We start from the raw sequence: 21641 nt of genomic DNA on the forward strand, positions 1-21641 counted from the left end.
GTCTTTTTCAACCAGGTTTTCCCAATCATCTCTTATTCATTATTTTCTTTCTTTCAGCACACACCCGCAGTATCTGTTCACAATTTCTGTTCACTTTACTGAACATCACACGCCCCCTGATTATACTGTCATCACTGATACTCGATTTCTCTAATCAGAACCGATAACCCACTCCTAAGTGACGCCCCTCAAAATTGCCTCACTTTGTCCTTATCATGGCCAGGTGTATTTTCCTTCTTATCATAGCCAGGTGTATTGTCCATACCATAGCCCAGTGTATTGTCCGTCATATTATGGCCTGGTGTATTATCCTTCTTGTCATGACCAGGTGTATTGTCCTTCTTATCATGGCCAGGTTTATTGTCCTTCTTATCATGGTCAGGTGTATTGTCTTTCTTATCACGGTAAGGTGTATTGTCCTTATCATGGCCAGAAGTATTGTCCTTCTTATCATGGTCAGGTGTATTGTCCTTCTTATCATGGCCAGGTGTATTGTTCCTCATATCATGGCCAGGTGTATTGTCCTTCTTATCACGGCCAGGTGTATGAGCATTAATATTACGTACGTATATTACATCTTCAGGCCATCCAGTGGTTGAAAAGTGCCGCTTGACCTGGCCCATCAACCTGCAAGTCTGCAAAAACTTCGCTAAGATCAGATCTGTTGTTAAGAAGTCAGTTTTAAAATGACGAGATCTGGATTATTTTGTGTAACAGAGGAATCCACGACTGCGATTAGAAGGTTGCGACAGCGTTTCTTTGCTGAAGAAAGTTATATGGCGGTGAAATTACGATCATCATAATATCTATCTATCTATCTATCTATCTATCTATCTATCTATCTATCAATCTATCTATCTATATATATATATATATATATATATATATATATATATATATATATATATATATATATATATATATATATATATATATACATATATATATATATATATATTATTTATTTATTTATTCATTTTGCTTTGTCGCTGTCTCCAGCGTTAACGACGTAGCGTAAGGAAACAGACGAAAGAATGGCCCAACCCCCTCACATACACATGTATATACATACACGTCCACACACGCAAACATACATACCTATACATCTCAATGTATACATATATATACACACACACAGACATAAACATATATACACATGTACATAATTCATACTATCTGCCTTTATCCATTCCCATCGCCACATCGCCACACATGGAATAACAACCCCCTCCCACCTCATGTGTGCGAGGTAGCGCTAGGAAAGGACAACAAAGGCCACATTCGTTCACACTCAGTCTCTAGCTGTCATGTAATAATGCACCGAAACCACAGCTTCCTTTCCACATCCAGGCCCCACAGAACTTTCCATGCTTTACACCAGACGCTTCACATGCCCTGGTTCAATCCTTTGACAGCACGTCGACCCCAGTATACCACATCGTTCCAATTCACTCTATACCTTGCACGCCTTTCACCCTCCTGCATGTTCAGGCCCCGATCACTCAAAATCTTTTTCACTCCATCTTTCCACCTCCAATTTGGTCTCCCACTTCTCCTCGTTCCCTCCACCTCTGACACATATATCCTCTTGGTCAATATTTCCTCACCCATTCTCTCCACGTGACCAAACCATTTCAAAACACCCTCTTCTGCTCTCTCAACTACACTCTTTTTATTACCTCACATCTCTCTTACCCTATTTTTACTTACTCGATCAAACCACCTCACACCACATATTGTCCTCAAACATCTCATTTCCAGTACATCCACCCTCCTGCGCACGACTCTATCCATAGACCACGCCTCGCAACCATACAACATTGTTGGAACCACTATTCCTTCAAATATACCCATTTTTGCTTTCCGAGATAATGTTCTCGACTTCCACACATTCTTCAAGGCTCCCAGAATTTTCGCCCCCTCCCCCACCGTATGATTCACTTCCGCCTACATGGTTCCATCCGCTGCCAAATCCACTCCCAGATATCTAAAACACTTCACTTCCTCCAGTATTTCTCCATTCAAACTTAGTTCCCAATTGAATTGACCCTCAACCCTACTGCACCTAATAACCTTGCTCTTTTTCACATTTACTCTTTCACACACTTTACCAAACTCAGTCACCAGCTTCTGCAGTTTCTCACATGAATCATCCACCAGTGCTGTACCATCAGCGAACAACAACTGACTCACTTCCCAAGCTCTCTCATCCACAACAGACTGCATAGTTGCCCCTCTCCAAAACTCTTGCATTCACCTCCCTAACAACCCCATCCATAAACAAATTAAAAAAGCATGGAGACATCACACACCCCCTGCCGCAGACCTACATTCACTGAGAACCAATCACTTTCCTCTCTTCCTACACGTACACATGCCTTACATCCTCGATAAAAACTTTTCACTGCTTCTCTATATATAACATACAAACCCCCAAGAGCCAAGATCGAGCCCAGGACCCCTGTGCAAAAGGCGGGAATACTAGCCGCTAGGCTATGGGCCAGGCCCATAGCCTAACGGTTACATTCCCGCCTTTTGCACAGGGGTCCCGGGTTCGATCCTGGCTGTTGAAGGTTTGTATGTTCTATGAAGGTCCGTGTTTCCAAGCACTATGTCCGTATATATATATATATATATGTATATATACATATATATATATATATTTTTTCTATTTATTATACTTTGTCGCTGTCTCCCGCGTTAGCGAGATAGCGCAAGGAAACAGACGAAATAATGGCCCAACCCACCCATATACACATGTATATACATGCACGTCCACGCACGCACATATACATACCTATACATCTCAACGTATACATATATATACACACACAAACATGTTCATAATTCATACTGTCTGTCTTTATTCATTCCCATCGTCAACCCGCCACACATGAAATAACAACCACCTCCCCCGCATGTGCGCGAGGTAGCGCTAAGAAAAGACAACAAAAGCCAAGTTCGTTCACACTCAGTCTCTAGAAATGGGAGACCGAATTGGAGGTGAGAAAGATGGAGTGAAAAAGATTTCGAGTGATCGGGGCCTGAACATGCAGGAAGGTGAAAGGCGTGCAAGGAATAGAGTGAATTGGAACGATGTGGTATACCGGGGTCGACGTGCTGTCGCATGTAAAGCGTTTGGGGCAAACTATGGGAAGTTTTATGGGGCCTGGATATGGAAAGGGAGCTGTGGTTTCGGTGCATTATACATGACAGCTAGAGATTAAGTGTGAACGAATGTGGCCTTTGTTGTCTATTCCTAGCGCTACCTTGCGCACACGCGTGGGGAGGGGGTTTTCATTTCACGTGTGGCGGGGTGGCGACGGAAATGAATAAGGGCAGACATTATGAATTATGTATATGTGTATATATGTATACGTCTGTGCGTGTGTATGTATATGCATATGTTTTGATGTATAGATATTTATATGTGCTGTGTGTGAATGTGTATGAATATACATGTGTATGTGGGTGGGTTGGGCCACTCTTTCGTCTGTTTCCTTGCGCTACCTCGCTAACGCGGGAGACAGCGACAAAGTATAATTAAATAAATGTATAAGATAATATATATATGAATATACTGCATAGAAAGGAACACTTCCATATAACACAAACCTCCAACAGCCAGGATCGAACCCGGAACCCTTATTTGGCAGCCGGGAGCACAACCGCTAAGGGCGATCATAGCCTAGCAATACTGCTTCCGCCTGCCACGCAGGGGTTCCGGGTTAGATCCTGACTATCACAGTCCCCTCCCTAACCAACGTTACAATCTTTACCTTCTGCCATATAAACTACTGGGTTGCTGGACCTCATCCCATAAACAAAAACTATCTCTCACATAACATTTGAGAACACATAACTTATCCGATTCTTTCCCTTAAATCGTGAACTTTCAGTATGTCCATAGATGGAGAAATGAGATAACTGAGATAACTGATGATAAATGAGGCGAGTGACATAGGTTGGAGCAGGTAGCTGAAAACTCTCTTCCCTGTATTGTCACAATTCTATAAATGGAGAAATGACATAACGAGATAACTGATGTTAAATGAGCCGAGTGGCATAGGTTGGAGAGGGTGGCTGGAAGCTCTCTTCCCCTGTGTTGCCACAATCCTATATACCTGAGGAGAAGCCAAACGTGACTCGTTCTCGAATGCTCAGGCTGGAGTGTGTGAGGCTGTGTGGTTGTAGCTTAGATGATGGGATAGAGAGGGGTTGTGTTTGACGATTGAAACGTGGATATATTTTGTTCTGAGTGAAACAATAATTAAAGGAGAATAGGGAAGCGTGATTCAGGTACGTTAAAGGCTAAAAGCCTGGGTTACAATGTAAACAAAGTTGTGAATATTGCTAACTGATCCAAGGAAGGCTAGATTTCTATATAGACTGAGTGGATCAGACTAAGTGACATTAGTAAGAAGCGAAAAAAAAGAAAGAGTGAAGTAGGATGTAGTTTTTATCAACTAGTAATACAACCACAGACGTTTGGTTTTTCAAAGTAGATCTACGTTATGCAAGGAATTTAAAAACCTTGAAATAAAGTATAACCATCGCATGAGCTTGAGGGAAGGACAATATGAGCATTTGATGACTGGCTGTGGGTTAATAGGAAAGTTATATGTGATATGATAAGAGTTATTGCACAAACTGGAATGGGTTCGATTCCTGGGCGTGGCACTCGACTTATACCTAACCAAGGCGTTCATCGTTTCCTCGGGGCTGGTCGTAAAGTGGACATCTGGCTTAGACTGAGTTGTGTGTGTGTGTGTATGTGTGTGTGTGTGTGTATGTGTGTGCATATGTACATATATATATATATATATATATATATATATATATATATATATATATATATATATATATATATATATATATATTTTTTTTTTTTTTTTTTTTTTTTTTTTTTTTTTTATACTTTGTCGCTGTCTCCCGCGTTTGCGAGGTAGCGCGAGGAAACAGACGAAAGAAATGGCCCAACCCCCATACACACGTACATACACACGTCCACACACGCAAATATACATACCTACACAGCTTTCCATGGTTTACCCCAGACGCTTCACATGCCTTGATTCAATCCACTGACAGCACGTCAACCCCTGTATACCACATCGCTCCAATTCACTCTATTCCTTGCCCTCCTTTCACCCTCCTGCATGTTCAGGCCCCGATCACACAAAATCTTTTTCACTCCATCTTTCCACCTCCAATTTGGTCTCCCTCTTCTCCTCGTTCCCTCCACCTCCGACACATATATCCTCTTGGTCAATCTTTCCTCACTCATTCTCTCCATGTGCCCAAACCATTTCAAAACACCCTCTTCTGCTCTCTCAACCACGCTCTTTTTATTTCCACACATCTCTCTTACCCTTACGTTACTTACTCGATCAAACCACCTCACACCACACATTGTCCTCAAACATCTCATTTCCAGCACATCCATCCTCCTGCGCACAACTCTATCCATAGCCCACGCCTCGCAACCATACAACATTGTTGGAACCACTATTCCTTCAAACATACCCATTTTTGCTTTCCGAGATAATGTTCTCGACTTCCACACATTTTTCAAGGCTCCCAAAATTTTCGCCCCCTCCCCCACCCTATGATCCACTTCCGCTTCCATGGTTCCATCCGCTGACAGATCCACTCCCAGATAACTAAAACACTTCACTTCCTCCAGTTTTTCTCCATTCAAACTCACCTCCCAATTGACTTGACCCTCAACCCTACTGTACCTAATAACCTTGCTCTTATTCACATTTACTCTTAACTTTCTTCTTCCACACACTTTACCAAACTCAGTCACCAGCTTCTGCAGTTTCTCACATGAATCAGCCACCAGCGCTGTATCATCAGCGAACAACAACTGACTCACTTCCCAAGCTCTCTCATCCCCAACAGACTTCATACTTGCCCCTCTTTCCAGGACTCTTGCATTTACCTCCCTAACAACCCCATCCATAAACAAATTAAACAACCATGGAGACATCACACACCCCTGCCGCAAACCTACATTCACTGAGAACCAATCACTTTCCTCTCTTCCTACACGTACACATGCCTTACATCCTCGATAAAAACTTTTCACTGCTTCTAACAACTTGCCTCCCACACCATATATTCTTAATACCTTCCACAGAGCATCTCTATCAACTCTATCATATGCCTTCTCCAGATCCATAAATGCTACATACAAATCCATTTGCTTTTCTAAGTATTTCTCACATACATTCTTCAAAGCAAACACCTGATCCACACATCCTCTACCACTTCTGAAACCGCACTGCTCTTCCCCAATCTGATGCTCTGTACATGCCTTCACCCTCTCAATCAATACCCTCCCATATAGTTTACCAGGAATACTCAACAAACTTATACCTCTGTAATTTGAGCACTCACTCTTATCCCCTTTGCCTTTGTACAATGGCACTATGCACGCATTCCCCCAATCCTCAGGCACCTCACCATGAGTCATACATACATTAAATAACCTTACCAACCAGTCAACAATACAGTCAACAATATATATATATATATATATATATATATATATATATATATATATATATATATATATATATATATATATATATATATATCCCAGTAACAGACAAAATATAATCACACACAAACTTATGGCTACGATTTCGAGCTGATTAGTTTTAGAAATGAGCATCTGCCGAGAACTGTGGCCCACATGGATGATATATCTAATGATTGTTATCAATTTACAGCTGTTGGCTAAACCCCCACGACCATGGCATGATCTGGGCCTTTGCTGGGCCAGCTCTCTTCATCCTCCTGGTGAGTATATACTTCATTATCAATGTATTGTTCGTGAACACAGTTCGGACATTAGTCATTATCACTTGAATTATGCAAATACATTGTCATTTCCAGTTTTCAACGTCACTGAGTCTACTCTTAGATCTGACGAACAATTAAGTATCAATTTTCTCGTTTTCTCTTTTTATGTCTGATGTTATCCGTGTATCAGTTCTTTTCGGTGAAAATTAAGACGAAGTGATTAACAGAAGTGCGTGATCATCACGAGCACTTGATTGGATATGTATCATATACTGATCCTCTTCCTCTTGCTGAAGCCACCAGTGGAGTACGATTAATACATGTACCCCAGGCACTTTTCCTGAAAGGGTATTGGTTTTTTCCCAGGAATCCCTTTTCTGGGGGGTGTTTATGTCTCCAAGGCCGCTCTACGCTTCTTAGTAGGGACAATATGAGCTCTACTGACGAGAGATGTTACTTTCTTGACCAAAATGTAGTCTTCTATACTTTCTATATTACTATACTGTCTCAAGAGACAAGCAATCCTTTGTCTTTCCCAGAGTTCTGCACGCAACATATACTTCCCACATCTCCATTTTTCATTCTAGATATCGTCTTGTTTTCAGCTATAGTACGCAGGTTACCAATCTCTAATACTCATACATTTTGGGTCTATCGTGCACTATATTCTCTTGGATTTCCCAGGCAATATAACACAACCTCACACAAGCTTCATGAACACATGAGCTCGATTGTCTCATTCCCTGGGACTTTCACTGCAACTCCAGCTTCAGCTTCACCATTACCAACACACCTAAACTTTACTCGTAGATATTCGTAGATACTAGTAGATACTCGCTTAAGGCTTTGTTTTCTTATCAGGCAAATTAAGCCGACACTTTGATCTCCCATGAATTCCTGTCAAAAACTAGCGTCTCACTTTTATTCGCATTCGTTTGTACATACAACTCAAGAACAGCCCATCACTTTTTCCAGTAATCTTCTGATTTATGGAATACCGCAGCATCATGTGCATACAACCTGGGCACTTCCATGCTGTTCCCCAAAGGTTTAAGTATCACACAGCACCACCCCATCATGCTCTTGCCTCACGCAACATCACATAACCAAGATGACGTGACAAACTTGAAGTCTCTACACATTATATGCAAGATCTCACGCCTTACCAACGCTTACTGTGAGTCACGTACTATGCTATTGGAATCACTCTTAACACTTTACGGATGTCTTCCAAAATTTTATGCAGTCAGGACTTACCAAAGTGGTTTCCGATTCGCCTTAACAAGTTCCATTTCTAAATCCTGATGTGTCAGATACAGCTTCTCCCTTTTTCTCAGTGACCCTCTCTTACTGCTGGCTGAAGTGCAGTGTTTCTGAACCCACCTCGCTCCTCGGGCTCACTAACCCTCTTAGCACAGTCAGCTTCAGTTCTACCAAACATCTTTGCAGTTACACTAATGGAACTTATTCCTCTTTAATTCTTGCACTGGCGTAACTTTCTTCTTCTTTCCTTAATGTTGAGGAAGTCATTCCTTCCGTCCAGTCATCAGACACCTAAAAACTGTTCTATATTTCTATACACGATTTCCAGATGCACATTCGATCAATTTCACCATCCTATCTCCCCAGTTCGTCCTCCGCCCAAACGATATCACGAACATTTTCCTTTTTTCAGGATCTTTCTTCTTCCTATATCTTCCTCTTTTGTAATATTTTCCTTTCCCACACACTAAGATAATGTACCTCTCTCCTTCATTACACTCCAATTATATATACTTTTTTTTTCATTATCATCTACAAGTACGTCCTTAAAATAGTTCTCACCATCTCATGCAAACCTCGACCTTCTGTATTGGCACTTCTCTCAGCCTTGTCGAATACGCTTACAATCCATCTACACAATTCTCTCCAGCTTTTATGTACTAATTCACAGTAGATTTGACATCGTTGTTTTCTTGACATATTTGATTCTCTGACTCTCTAAATACATAACAACCACATAACTGTTTAATCTGTGGCTGCATAGTTCATGTTCTTTACCCTCAGTCGAGGTCACTAAGGTGCCTCAGAGATGTCCCAAGTCACACACGCACAAACACACATGTGTATATATATATATATATATATATATATATATATATATATATATATATATATATATATATATATATATATATATATATATATATATATATATATATATATACACATGTGTGTTTGTGCGATCCATAAATGCTACATACAAATCCATTTGCTTTTCTAAGTATTTCTCACATACATTCTTCAAAGCAAACACCTGATCCACACATCCTCTACCACTTCTGAAACCACACTGCTCTTCCCCAATCTGATGCTCTGTACATGCCTTCACCCTCTCAATCAATACCCTCCCATATAATTTACCAGGAAAACTCAACAAACTTATACCTCTGTAATTTGAGCACTCACTCTTATCCCCTTTGTCTTTCTACAATGGCACTATGCACGCATTCCGCCAATCCTCAGGCACCTCACCATGAGTCATACATACATTAAATAACCTTACCAACCAGTCAACAATACAGTCACCTCCTTTTTTAATAAATTCCACTGCAATACCATCCAAACCTGCTGCCTTGCCGGCTTTCATCTTCCGCAAAGCTTTCACTACCTCTTCTCTGTTTACCAAATAATTTTCCCCAACCCTCTCACTTTGCACACCACCTCGACCAAAACACCCTATATCTGCCACTCTATCATCAAACACATTCAACAAACCTTCAAAATACTCACTCCATCTCCTTCTCACATCACCACTACTTGTTATCACCTCCCCATTTGCGCCCTTCACTGAAGTTCCCATTTGCTCCCTTGTCTTACGCACTTTATTTACCTCCTTCCAGTACATCTTTTTATTCTCCCTAAAATTTAATGATACTCTCTCACCCCAACTCTCATTTGCCCTTTTTTTCACCTCTTGCACCTTTCTCTTGACCTCCTGTCTCTTTCTTTTATACATCTCCCACTCAATTGCATTTTTTCCCTGCAAAAATCGTCCAAATGCCTCTCTCTTCTCTTTCACTAATACTTTTACTTCTTCATCCCACCACTCGCTACCCTTTCTAATCAACCCACCTCCCACTCTTCTCTTGCCACAAGCATCTTTTGCGCAATCCATCACTGATTCCCTAAATACATCCCATTCCTCCCCCACTCCCCTTACTTCCATTGTTCTCACCTTTTTCCATTCTGTACTCAGTCTCTCCTGGTACTTCCTCACACAGGTCTCCTTCCCAAGCTCACTTACTCTCACCACCCTCTTCACCCTAACAATCACTCTTTTTTTCTGAAAACCCATACAAATCTTCACCTTAGACTCCACAAGATAATGATCAGACATCCCTCCAGTTGCACCTCTCAGCACATTAACATCCAAAAGTCTCTCTTTCGCACGCCTGTCAATTAACACGTAATCCAATAACGCTCTTTGGCCATCTCTCCTACTTACATAAGTATACTTATGTATATCTCGCTTTTTAAACCAGGTATTCCCAATCATCAGTCCTTTTTCAGCACATAAATCTACAAGATCTTCACCATTTCCATTTACAACACTGAACACCCCATGTATACCAATTATTCCCTCAACTGCCACATTACTCACCTTTGCATTCAAATCACCCATCACTATAACCCGGTCTCGTGCATCAAAACCACTAACACGCTCATTCAGCTGCTCCCAAAACACTTGCCTCTCATGATCTTTCTTCTCATGCCCGGGTGCATATGCACCAATAATCACCCATCTCTCTCCATCAACTTTCAGTTTTACCCATATTAATCGAGAATTTACTTTCTTACATTCTATCACATACTCCGACAACTCCTGTTTCAGGAGTATTGCTACTCCTTCCCTTGATCTTGTCTTCTCACTAACCCCTGACTTTACTCCCAAGACATTACCAAACCACTCTTCCCCTTTACCCTTGAGCTTCGTTTCACTCAGAGCCAAAACATCCAGGTTCCTTTCCTCAAACATACTACCTATCTCTCCTTTTTTCACATCTTGGTTACATCCACACACATTTAGGCACCCCAATCTGAGCCTTCGAGGAGGATGAGCACTCCCCGCGTGACTCCTTCTTCTGTTTCCCATTTTAGAAAGTTAAAAAAAAAATACAAGGAGGGGAGGATTTCTGGCCCCCCGCTCCCGTCCCCTCTAGTCGCTTTCTACGACACGCGAGGAATGCGTGGGAAGTATTTTTTCACCCCTATCCCCAGGGATAATATATATATATATATATATATATATATATATATATATATATATATACACACACACACATACAAATACACACGCACATATACACACACACACACATATATATATATATATATATATATATATATACATATAAAGAATGTAAGAAACAATTTAGAAAACTGAAACTTCTAGCTTGAAATGAAATGAAAAAAATGGATGTCACATAATGGTTCAACCTCTGGCTATGGGCATGGTGGTAGGCGTCTGTTTTCGCCAACATCAGGTCGTCCTCGGGATGAGAAAGGTTGGGAACGCCCTGGACTTGAGGCAGAGTGTGTGGCAAATGCAGAGGCGTTTCAAATAATCCAATATTCACTTTCACAAGGTAAAAAAAATGATTGGGAATACCTGGTTTAAAAAGCGAGATATACATTAGTATACTTATGTAAGTAGGATGGCAAGAGAGCGTTATTGGATTACGTGTTAATTGACAGACGCGCGAAAGAGAGACTTTTGGATGTTAATGTGCTGAGAGGTGCAACTGGAGGGATGTCTGATCATTGTCTTGTGGAGGCTAAGGTGAAGATTTGTATGGGTTTTCAGAAAAGAAGAGTGAATGTTGGGGTGAAGAGGGTGGTGAGAGTAAGTGAGCTTGGGAAGGAGACTTGTGTGAGGAAGTACCAGGAGAGACTGAGTACAGAATGGAAACGGTGAGAACAATGGAAGTAAGGGGAGTGGGGGAGGAATGGGATGTATTTAGGGAATCAGTGATGGATTGCGCAAAAGATGCTTGTGGCATGAGAAGAGTGGGAGGTGGGTTGATCAGAAAGGGTAGCGAGTGGTGGGATGAAGAAGTAAGAGTATTAGTGAAAGAGAAGAGAGAGGCATTTGGACGATTTTTGCAGGGAAAAAATGCAATTGAGTGGGAGATGTATAAAAGAAAGAGACAGGAGGTCAAGAGAAAGGTGCAAGAGGTGAAAAAAAGGGCAAATGAGAGTTGGGGTGAGAGAGTATCATTAAATTTTAGGGAGAATAAAAAGATGTTCTGGAAGGAGGTAAATAAAGTGCGTAAGACAAAGGAGCAAATGGGAACTTCAGTGAAGGGCGCAAATGGGGAGGTGATAACAAGTAGTGGTGATGTGAGAAGGAGATGGAGTGAGTATTTTGAAGGTTTGTTGAATGTGTTTGATGATAGAATGGCAGATATAGGGTGTTTTGGTCGAGGTGGTGTGCAAAGTGAGAGGGTTAGGGAAAATGATTTGGTAAACAGAGAAGAGGTAGTAAAAGCTTTGCGGAAGATGAAAGCCGGCAAGGCAGCAGGTTTGGATGGTATTGCAGTGGAATTTATTAAAAAAGGGGGTGACTGTATTGTTGACTGGTTGGTAAGGTTATTTAATGTATGTATGACTCATTGTGAGGTGCCTGAGGATTGGCGGAATGCGTGCATAGTGCCATTGTACAAAGGCAAAGGGGATAAGAGTGAGTGCTCAAATTACAGAGGTATAAGTTTGTTGAGTATTCCTGGTAAATTTTATGGGAGGATATTGATTGAGAGGGTGAAGGCATGTACAGAGCATCAGATTGGGGAAGAGCAGTGCGGTTTCAGAAGTGGTAGAGGATGTGTGGATCAGGTGTTTGCTTTGAAGAATGTATGTGAGAAATACTTAGAAAAGCAAATGGATTTGTATGTAGCATTTATGGATCTGGAGAAGGCATATGATAGAATTGATAGAGATGCTCTGTGGAAGGTATTAAGAATATATGGTGTGGGAGGCAAGTTGTTAGAAGCAGTGAAAAGTTTTTATCGAGGATGTAAGGCATGTGTACGTGTAGGAAGAGAGGAAAGTGATTGGTTCTCAGTGAATGTAGGTTTGCGGCAGGGGTGTGTAATGTCTCCATGGTTTTTTAATTTGTTTATGGATGGGGTTGTTAGGGAGGTGAATGCAAGAGTTTTGGAGAGAGGGGCAAGTATGAAGTCTGTTGTGGATGAGAGAGCTTGGGAAGTGAGTCAGTTGTTGTTCGCTGATGATACAGCGCTGGTGGCTGATTCATGTGAAAAACTGCAGAAGCTGGTGACTGAGTTTGGTAAAGTGTGTGAAAGAAGAAAGTTAAGAGTAAATGTGAATAAGAGCAAGGTTATTAGGTACAGTAGGGTTGAGGGTCAAGTCAATTGGGAGGTGAGTTTGGAGAAAAACTGGAGGAAGTGAAGTGTTTTAGATATCTGGGAGTGGATCTGGCAGCGGATGGAACCATGGAAGCGGAAGTGGATCATAGGGTGGGGAAGGGGGCGAGAATTCTGGGAGCCTTGAAGAATGTGTGGAAGTCGAGAACATTATCTCGGAGAGCAAAAATGAGTATGTTTGAAGGAATAGTGGTTCCAACAATGTTGTATGGTTGCGAGACGTGGGCTATGGATAGAGTTGTGCGCAGGAGGATGGATGTGCTGGAAATGAGATGTTTGAGGACAATATGTGGTGTGAGGTGGTTTGATCGAGTAAGTAACGTAAGGGTAAGAGAGATGTGTGGAAATAAAAAGAGCGTGGTTGAGAGAGCAGAAGAGGGTGTTGTGAAATGGTTTAGGCACATGGAGAGAATGAGTGAGGAAAGATTGACCAAGAGAATATATGTGTCGGAGGTGGAGGGAACGAGGAGAAGAGGGAGACCAAATTGGAGGTGGAAAGATGGAGTGAAAAAGATTTTGTGTGATCGGGGCCTGAACATGCAGGAGGGTGAAAGGAGGGCAAGGAATAGAGTGAATTGGATCCATGTGGTATACCGGGGTTGACGTGCTGTCAGTGGATTGAAACAAGGCATGTGAAGCGTCTGGGGTAAACAATGGAAAGCTGTGTAGGTATGTATATTTGCGTGTGTGGACGTATGTATATACATGTGTATGGGGGTGGGTTGGGCCATTTTTTTTCGTCTGTTTCCTTGCGCTACATCGCAAACGCGGGAGACAGCGACAAAGCAAAAAAAAAAAAAAAAAAAAACCTCAATGAATACATCCATATACACACACGCAATATATATATATATATATATATATATATATATATATATATATATATATATATATATGTATATATATATATATATATATATATATATATATATATATATATATATATATATATATATATATATATATATATATATATATATATATATATATATATATATATATATTTTTTTTTTTTTTTTTTTTTTTTTTTTTTTTTATACTTTGTCGCTGTCTCCCGCGTTTGCGAGGTAGCGCAAGGAAACAGACGAAAGAAATGGCCCAAACCCCCCCCCCATACACATGTACATACACACGTCCACACACGCAAATATACATACCTACACAGCTTTCCATGGTTTACCCCAGACGCTTCACATGCCTTGATTCAATCCACTGACAGCACGTCAACCCCTGTATACCACATCGCTCCAATTCACTCTATTCCTTGCCCTCCTTTCACCCTCCTGCATGTTCAGGCCCCGATCACACAAAATCTTTTTCACTCCATCTTTCCACCTCCAATTTGGTCTCCCTCTTCTCCTCGTTCCCTCCACCTCCGACACATATATCCTCTTGGTCAATCTTTCCTCACTCATTCTCTCCATGTGCCCAAACCATTTCAAAACACCCTCTTCTGCTCTCTCAACCACGCTCTTTTTATTTCCACACATCTCTCTTACCCTTACGTTACTTACTCGATCAAACCACCTCACACCACACATTGTCCTCAAACATCTCATTTCCAGCACATCCATCCTCCTGCGCACAACTCTATCCATAGCCCACGCCTCGCAACCATACAACATTGTTGGAACCACTATTCCTTCAAACATACCCATTTTTGCTTTCCGAGATAATGCTCTCGACTTCCACACATTTTTCAAGGCTCCCAAAATTTTCGCCCCCTCCCCCACCCTATGATCCACTTCCGCTTCCATGGTTCCATCCGCTGACAGATCCACTCCCAGATATCTAAAATACTTCACTTCCTCCAGTTTATCTCCATTCAAACTCACCTCCCAATTGATTTGACCCTCAACCCTACTGTACCTAACAACCTTGCTCTTATTCACATTTACTCTTAACTTTCTTCTTCCACACACTTTACCAAACTCAGTCACCAGCTTCTGCAGTTTCTCACATGAATCAGCCACCAGCGCTGTATCATCAGCGAACAACAACTGACTCACTTCCCAAGCTCTCTCATCCCCAACAGACTTCATACTTGCCCCTCTTTCCAGGACTCTTGCATTTACCTCCCTAACAACCCCATCCATAAACAAATTAAACAACCATGGAGACATCACACACCCCTGCCGCAAACCTGCATTCACTGAGAACCAATCACTTTCCTCTCTTCCTACACGTACACATGCCTTACATCCTCGATAAAAACTTTTCACTGCTTCTAACAACTTGCCTCCCACACCATATATTCTTAATACCTTCCACAGAGCATCTCTATCAACTCTATCATATGCCTTCTCCAGATCCATAAATGCTACATACAATTCCATTTGCTTTTCTAAGTATTTCTCACATACATTCTTCAAAGCAAACACCTGATCCACACATCCTCTACCACTTCTGAAACCGCACTGCTCTTCCCCAATCTGGTGCTCTGTAGATGCCTTCACCCTCTCAATCAATACCCTCCCATATAATTTACCAGGAATACTCAACAAACTTATACCTCTGTAATTTGAGCACTCACTCTTATCCCCTTTGCCTTTGTACAATGGCACTATGCACGCATTCCGCCAATCCTCAGGCACCTCACCATGAGTCATACATACATTAAATAACCTTACCAACCAGTCAACAATACAGTCACCCCCTTTTTTAATAAATTCCACTGCAATACCATCCAAACCTGCTGCCTTGCCGGCTTTCATCTTCCGCAAAGCTTTTACTACCTCTTCTCTGTTTACCAAATCATTTTCCCTAACCCTCTCACTTTGCACACCACCTCGACCAAAACACCCTATATCTGCCACTCTGTCATCAGACACATTCAACAAACCTTCAAAATACTCATTCCATCTCCTTCTCACATCACCACTACTTGTTATCACCTCCCCATTTACGCCCTTCACTGAAGTTCCCATTTGCTCCCTTGTCTTACGCACCCTATTTACCTCCTTCCAGAACATCTTTTTATTCTCCCTAAAATTTAATGATACTCTCTCACCCCAACTCTCATTTGCCCTTTTTTTCACCTCTTGCACCTTTCTCTTGACCTCCTGTCTCTTTCTTTTATACTTCTCCCACTCAATTGCATTTTTTCCCTGCAAAAATCGTCCAAATGCCTCTCTCTTCTCTTTCACTAATACTCTTACTTCTTCATCCCACCATATATATATATCTTTTTTTTTCTTTGTCGCTGTCTCCCGCGTTTGCGAGGTAGCGCAAGGAAACAGACGAAAGAAATGGCCCAAACCCACCCCCATACACATGTATATACATACGTTCACACACGCAAATATACATACCTACACAGCTTTCCATGGTTTACCCCAGACGTTTCACATGCCTTGATTCAATCCACTGACAGCACGTCAACCCCGGTATACCACATCGCTCCAATTCACTCTATTCCTTGCCCTCCTTTCACCCTCCTGCATGTTCAGGCCCCGATCACACAAAATCTTCTTCACTCCATATTTCCACCTCCAATTTGGTCTCCCTCTTCTCCTCGTTCCCTACACTTCCGACACATATATCCTCTTGGTCAATCTTTCTTCACTCATTCTCTCCATGTGCCCAAACCATTTCAAAACACCCTCTTCTGCTCTCTCAGCCACGCTCTTTTTATTACCACACATCTCTCTTACCCTCACGTTACTTACTCGATCAAACCACCTCACACCACACATTGTCCTCAAACATCTCATTTCCAGCACATCCATCCTCCTGCGCACCACTCTATCCATAGCCCACGCCTCGCAACCATACAACATTGTTGGAACCACTATTCCTTCAAACATACCCATTTTTGCTTTCCGAGATAATGTTCTCGACTTCCACACATTCTTCAAGGCTCTCAGAATTTTCGCCCCCTCCCCCACCCTATGATCCACTTCCGCTTCCATGGTTCCATCCGCTGCCAGATCCACTCCCAGATATCTAAAACACTTCACTTCCTCCAGTTTTTCTCCATTCAAACTCACCTCCCAATTGACTTGACCCTCAACCCTACTGTACCTAATAACTTTGCTCTTATTCACATTTACTCTTAACTTTCTTCTTTCACACACTTTACCAAGCTCAGTCACCAGCTTCTGCAGTTTCTCACATGAATCAGCCACCAGCGCTGTATCATCAGCGAACAACAACTGACTCACTTCCCAAGCTCTCTCATCCCCAACAGACTTCATACTTGCCCCTCTTTCCAAAACTGCATTCACCTCCCTAACAATCCCATCCATAAACAAATTAAACAACCATGGAGACATCACACACCCCTGCCGCAAACCTACATTCACTGAGAACCAATCACTTTCCTCTCTTCCTACACGTACACATGCCTTACATCCTCGATAAAAACTTTTCACTGCTTCTAACAACTTGCCTCCCACACCATATATTCTCAATTCCTTCCACAGAGCATCTCTATCAACTCTATGATGTGCCTTCTCCAGATCCATAAATGCTACATACAAATCCATATATATATATATATATATATATATATATATATATATATATATATATATATATATATATATATATATATATATATATATATATATATGTATATTTAATTATTTTGCTTTGTCGCTGTCTTCCGCGTTTGCGAGGTACCGCAAGGAAAGAGACGAAAGAAATGGCCCAACCCACCCCCTACACATGTATATACATGAACGTCAAAACATACAAATATACATACCCATGCATCTCACTGTACACATATATGTACACAAACAGACACATACATATATACACATGCACACAATTCACACTTTCTGCCTTTATTCATTCTCATCGCCAACTCACCACACATGGAATAACATCCCCCTCCCCCCTCATGTGTGCGAGGTAGCGCTAGGAAAAGATAAAAAAGGCCCCATTCGTTCCCACTTAGTCTCTAGCTGTAATGCAATAATGCCCGAAACCACAGCTCCCTTTCCACATCCAGGCACCACAGAACTTTCCATGGTTTACCCCAGACGCTTCATATGCCCTGGTTCAATCCATTGACAGCACGTCGACTCCGGTATACCACATCGTTCCAATTCACTCTATTCCTTGCACGCCTTTCACCCTCCTGCATATTCAGGCCCCGATCATTCAAAATCTTTTTCACTCCATCCTTCCACCACCAATTTGGTCTCCCACTTCTCCTCGTTCCCTCCTCCTCTAACACATATATCCTCTTGGTCAATCTTTCCTCACTCATTCTCTCCATGCGACGAAACCATTTCAAAACACCCTCTTATGCTCTCTCAACAACGGTCTTTTTATTTCCACACATCTCTCTTACCCTTACGTTACTTACTCGACCAAACCACCTCACACCACTTATGTCCTCAAAAATCTTATTTCCAGGACATCCACTCTCCTGCGCACTACTCTATCCATAGCCCACGCCTCGCAACCACATAACATTGTTGGAACCACTATTCCCTTAAACATACCCATTTTTGCTTTCCGAGATAATGTTCTCGACTTTCAAACATTATTCAAGGCTCCTAGAATTTTCACCCCCTCCCCCACCCTATGATTCACTTCCGCTTCCATGGTTCCATCCACTGCCAAATCCACTCCCAGATACCTAAAACACTTCACTTCCTCCAGTTTTTCTCCTTTCAAACTTACCTCTCAATTGACTTGTCCCTGAACCATACTGTACCTAATAGCCTTGCTCTTATTTACATTTACTCTCAGCATTCTTCTTTTACATACTCTACCAAACTCAGTCACCAGCTTTTGCAGTTTCTCACTAGAATCAGCCAGCAGCGCTGTATCATCAGCGAACAACAACTGACTCACTTCCCAAGCATTCTCATCCACAACAGACTGCATACTGGCCCCTCTTTCTAAAATTCTTGCATTCACCTCCCTAACAACTCCATCCAAATTAAACAACCATGGAGACACCACACACTTCTGCCGCAAACCTACATTCACTGAGAACCAATCACTTTCCTCTCTTCCTACACGTACACATGCCTTACATCCTCGATAAAAGCCTTTCACTGCTTCTAAGAACTTGCCTCCCACACTATATATTCTTAATACCTTCCACAGGTGCATCTCTGTCAACTCTATCATATGCCTTCTCCAGATCCATAAATGCGACATACAAATCCATTTGCTTTTCTAAGTATTTCTCACATACATTCTTCAAAGCAAACACCTGATCCACACATCCTCTACCACTTCTGAAACCACACTGCTCTTCTCCAATCTGATGCTCTGTACATGCCTTCTCAATCAATACCCTCCCATATAATTTACAAGGAATACTCAACAAACTTATACATCTGTAATTTGAGCACTCACTCATATCCCCTTTGCCATTGTACAATGGCATTATGCAAGCATTCCGCCAATCCTCAGGCACCTTATCATGAATCATACATACATTTAATAACCTTACCAACCAGTCAACAATACAATCACCCCCTTTTTTAGTAAATTCCACTTCAGTACCTCCCAAACACGCTGCCGTGCCGGCTTTCATCTTCCCCAAAGCTTTTACTACCTCTTTTCTGTTTACCAAATCATTTTCCCTAACCCTCTCACTTTGCACACCACCTCAACCAAAACACCCTATATCTGCCACTCTATCACCAAACATAATCAACAAACCTTCAAAGTACTCTCTCCTTCTCACATCACCACTACTTGTTATCACCTCCCCATTAGCCTCCTTCACTGAAGTTCCCATTTGTTCCCTTGTCTTACGCACTTTATTTACCTCTTTTGTATCTTTTTATTCTCCCTAAAATTTAATGATACTCTCTCACCTCAACTCTCATTTGCCCTCTTTTTCACCTCTTGCACCTTTCTCTTGACCTCCTTCCTCTTTCTTTTATACATATTCCATTCATTTGCATTTTTTCCCTGCAAAAATTGTCCAAATGCCTCTCTCTTCTCTTTCACTAATACTTTACTTCTTCATCCCACCACTCACTACCCTTTGTAATCAACCCACCTCCCACGCTTCTCATGCCACAATCATCTTTTGCGCAAACCATCACTGCTTCCCTAAATACATCCCATTACTCCCCCACTCCCCTTACATCCTTTGTTTTCACCTTTGTCCATTCTGTACTCAGTCTCTCCTGGTACTTCCTCACACAAGTCTCCTTCCCAAGCTCACTTACTCTCACCACTCTCTTCACCCCAACATTCTCTCTTCCTTTCTGAAAACCCCTACAAATCTTCATCTTCGCCTTCACAAGATAATTATCAGACATCCCTCCAATGTCACCTCTCAGCACATTAACATCCAAAAGTCTCTCTTTCGCGCGCCTATCAATTAACACGTAATCCAATAACGCTCTCTGGTCATCTCTCCTACTTATATACGTATACTTATATATATCTCGCTTTTTAAACCAGGTATTCCCAATCACCAGTCCTTTTTCAGCACATAAATCTACAAGCTCTTCACCATTTCCATTTACAACACTGAACTCCCCATGTATACCAATTATTCCCTCAACTGCCACATTACTCACCTTTGCATTCAAATTACCCATTACTATAACCTGGTCTTGTGCATCAAAACCACTAACACACTCATTCAGCTGCTGCCAAAACACTTTCCTCTCATGATCTTTCTTCTCATGCTCAGGTGCATATGCACTAATAATCACCCATCTCTCTCCATCATCTTTCAGTTTTACCCATATCAATCTAGAATTTACTTTCTTACACTCTATCACATCCTCCCACAACTCCTGTTTCAGGAGTAGTGCTACTAATTCCCTTGCTCTTGTCCTCTCACTAACCCCTGACTTTCCTCCCAAGACATTCCCAAACCTATCTTCCCCTTTACCCTTGAACTTCGCTTCACTCACAGGCAAAACCTCCAGGTTCCTTTCCTGAAACATACTACCTATCTCTCCATTTTTCTCATATTGTTTACATCCACACACATTTAGACACCTCAATCTGAGCCTTCGATTAGGATGAGCACTCCCCGCGTGACTCCTTCTTCTCTTTCCCCTTTTAGAATGTTAAAATACAAGGAGGGGAAGATTTCTGGCCCCCCGCTCCCGTTGCCTTTAGTCGCCTTCTACGACACGTGAGGAATGCGTGGGAAGTATTTTTTCTCCCCTATCCCCAGGAATAATATATATATATATATATATATATATATATATATATATATATATATATATATATATATATATATATATATATATATATATATATATATATATATATATATATATATATATATATATATATATATATATATATATATATATATATATATACATATATATATATATATATATATATATATATATATATATATATATATATACATATATATATATATATATATATATATATATATATATATATATATATATATATATATATATATATATAGATATCTGGGAG

At 41.2% G+C, this 21641-nt stretch overlaps 1 protein-coding gene across 1 annotated transcript in view; it reads left to right on the plus strand.

The window, feature by feature from the left end:
* The window catches only part of LOC139748091 (latrophilin-like protein LAT-2), a 169866-nt gene that overhangs the window by 122910 nt on the left and 25315 nt on the right, over positions 1-21641 (plus strand). Inside the window, exon 8 of the mRNA XM_071660703.1 lies at positions 6741-6810. Within this exon, the coding sequence (XP_071516804.1) occupies positions 6741-6810 (70 nt within the window). The remainder of the gene's footprint in view (positions 1-6740; positions 6811-21641) is intronic.

The sequence above is a fragment of the Panulirus ornatus genome, chromosome 72, assembly GCF_036320965.1.
Source record: "Panulirus ornatus isolate Po-2019 chromosome 72, ASM3632096v1, whole genome shotgun sequence".
Classification (NCBI taxonomy): Eukaryota; Metazoa; Arthropoda; class Malacostraca; order Decapoda; family Palinuridae; genus Panulirus; species Panulirus ornatus.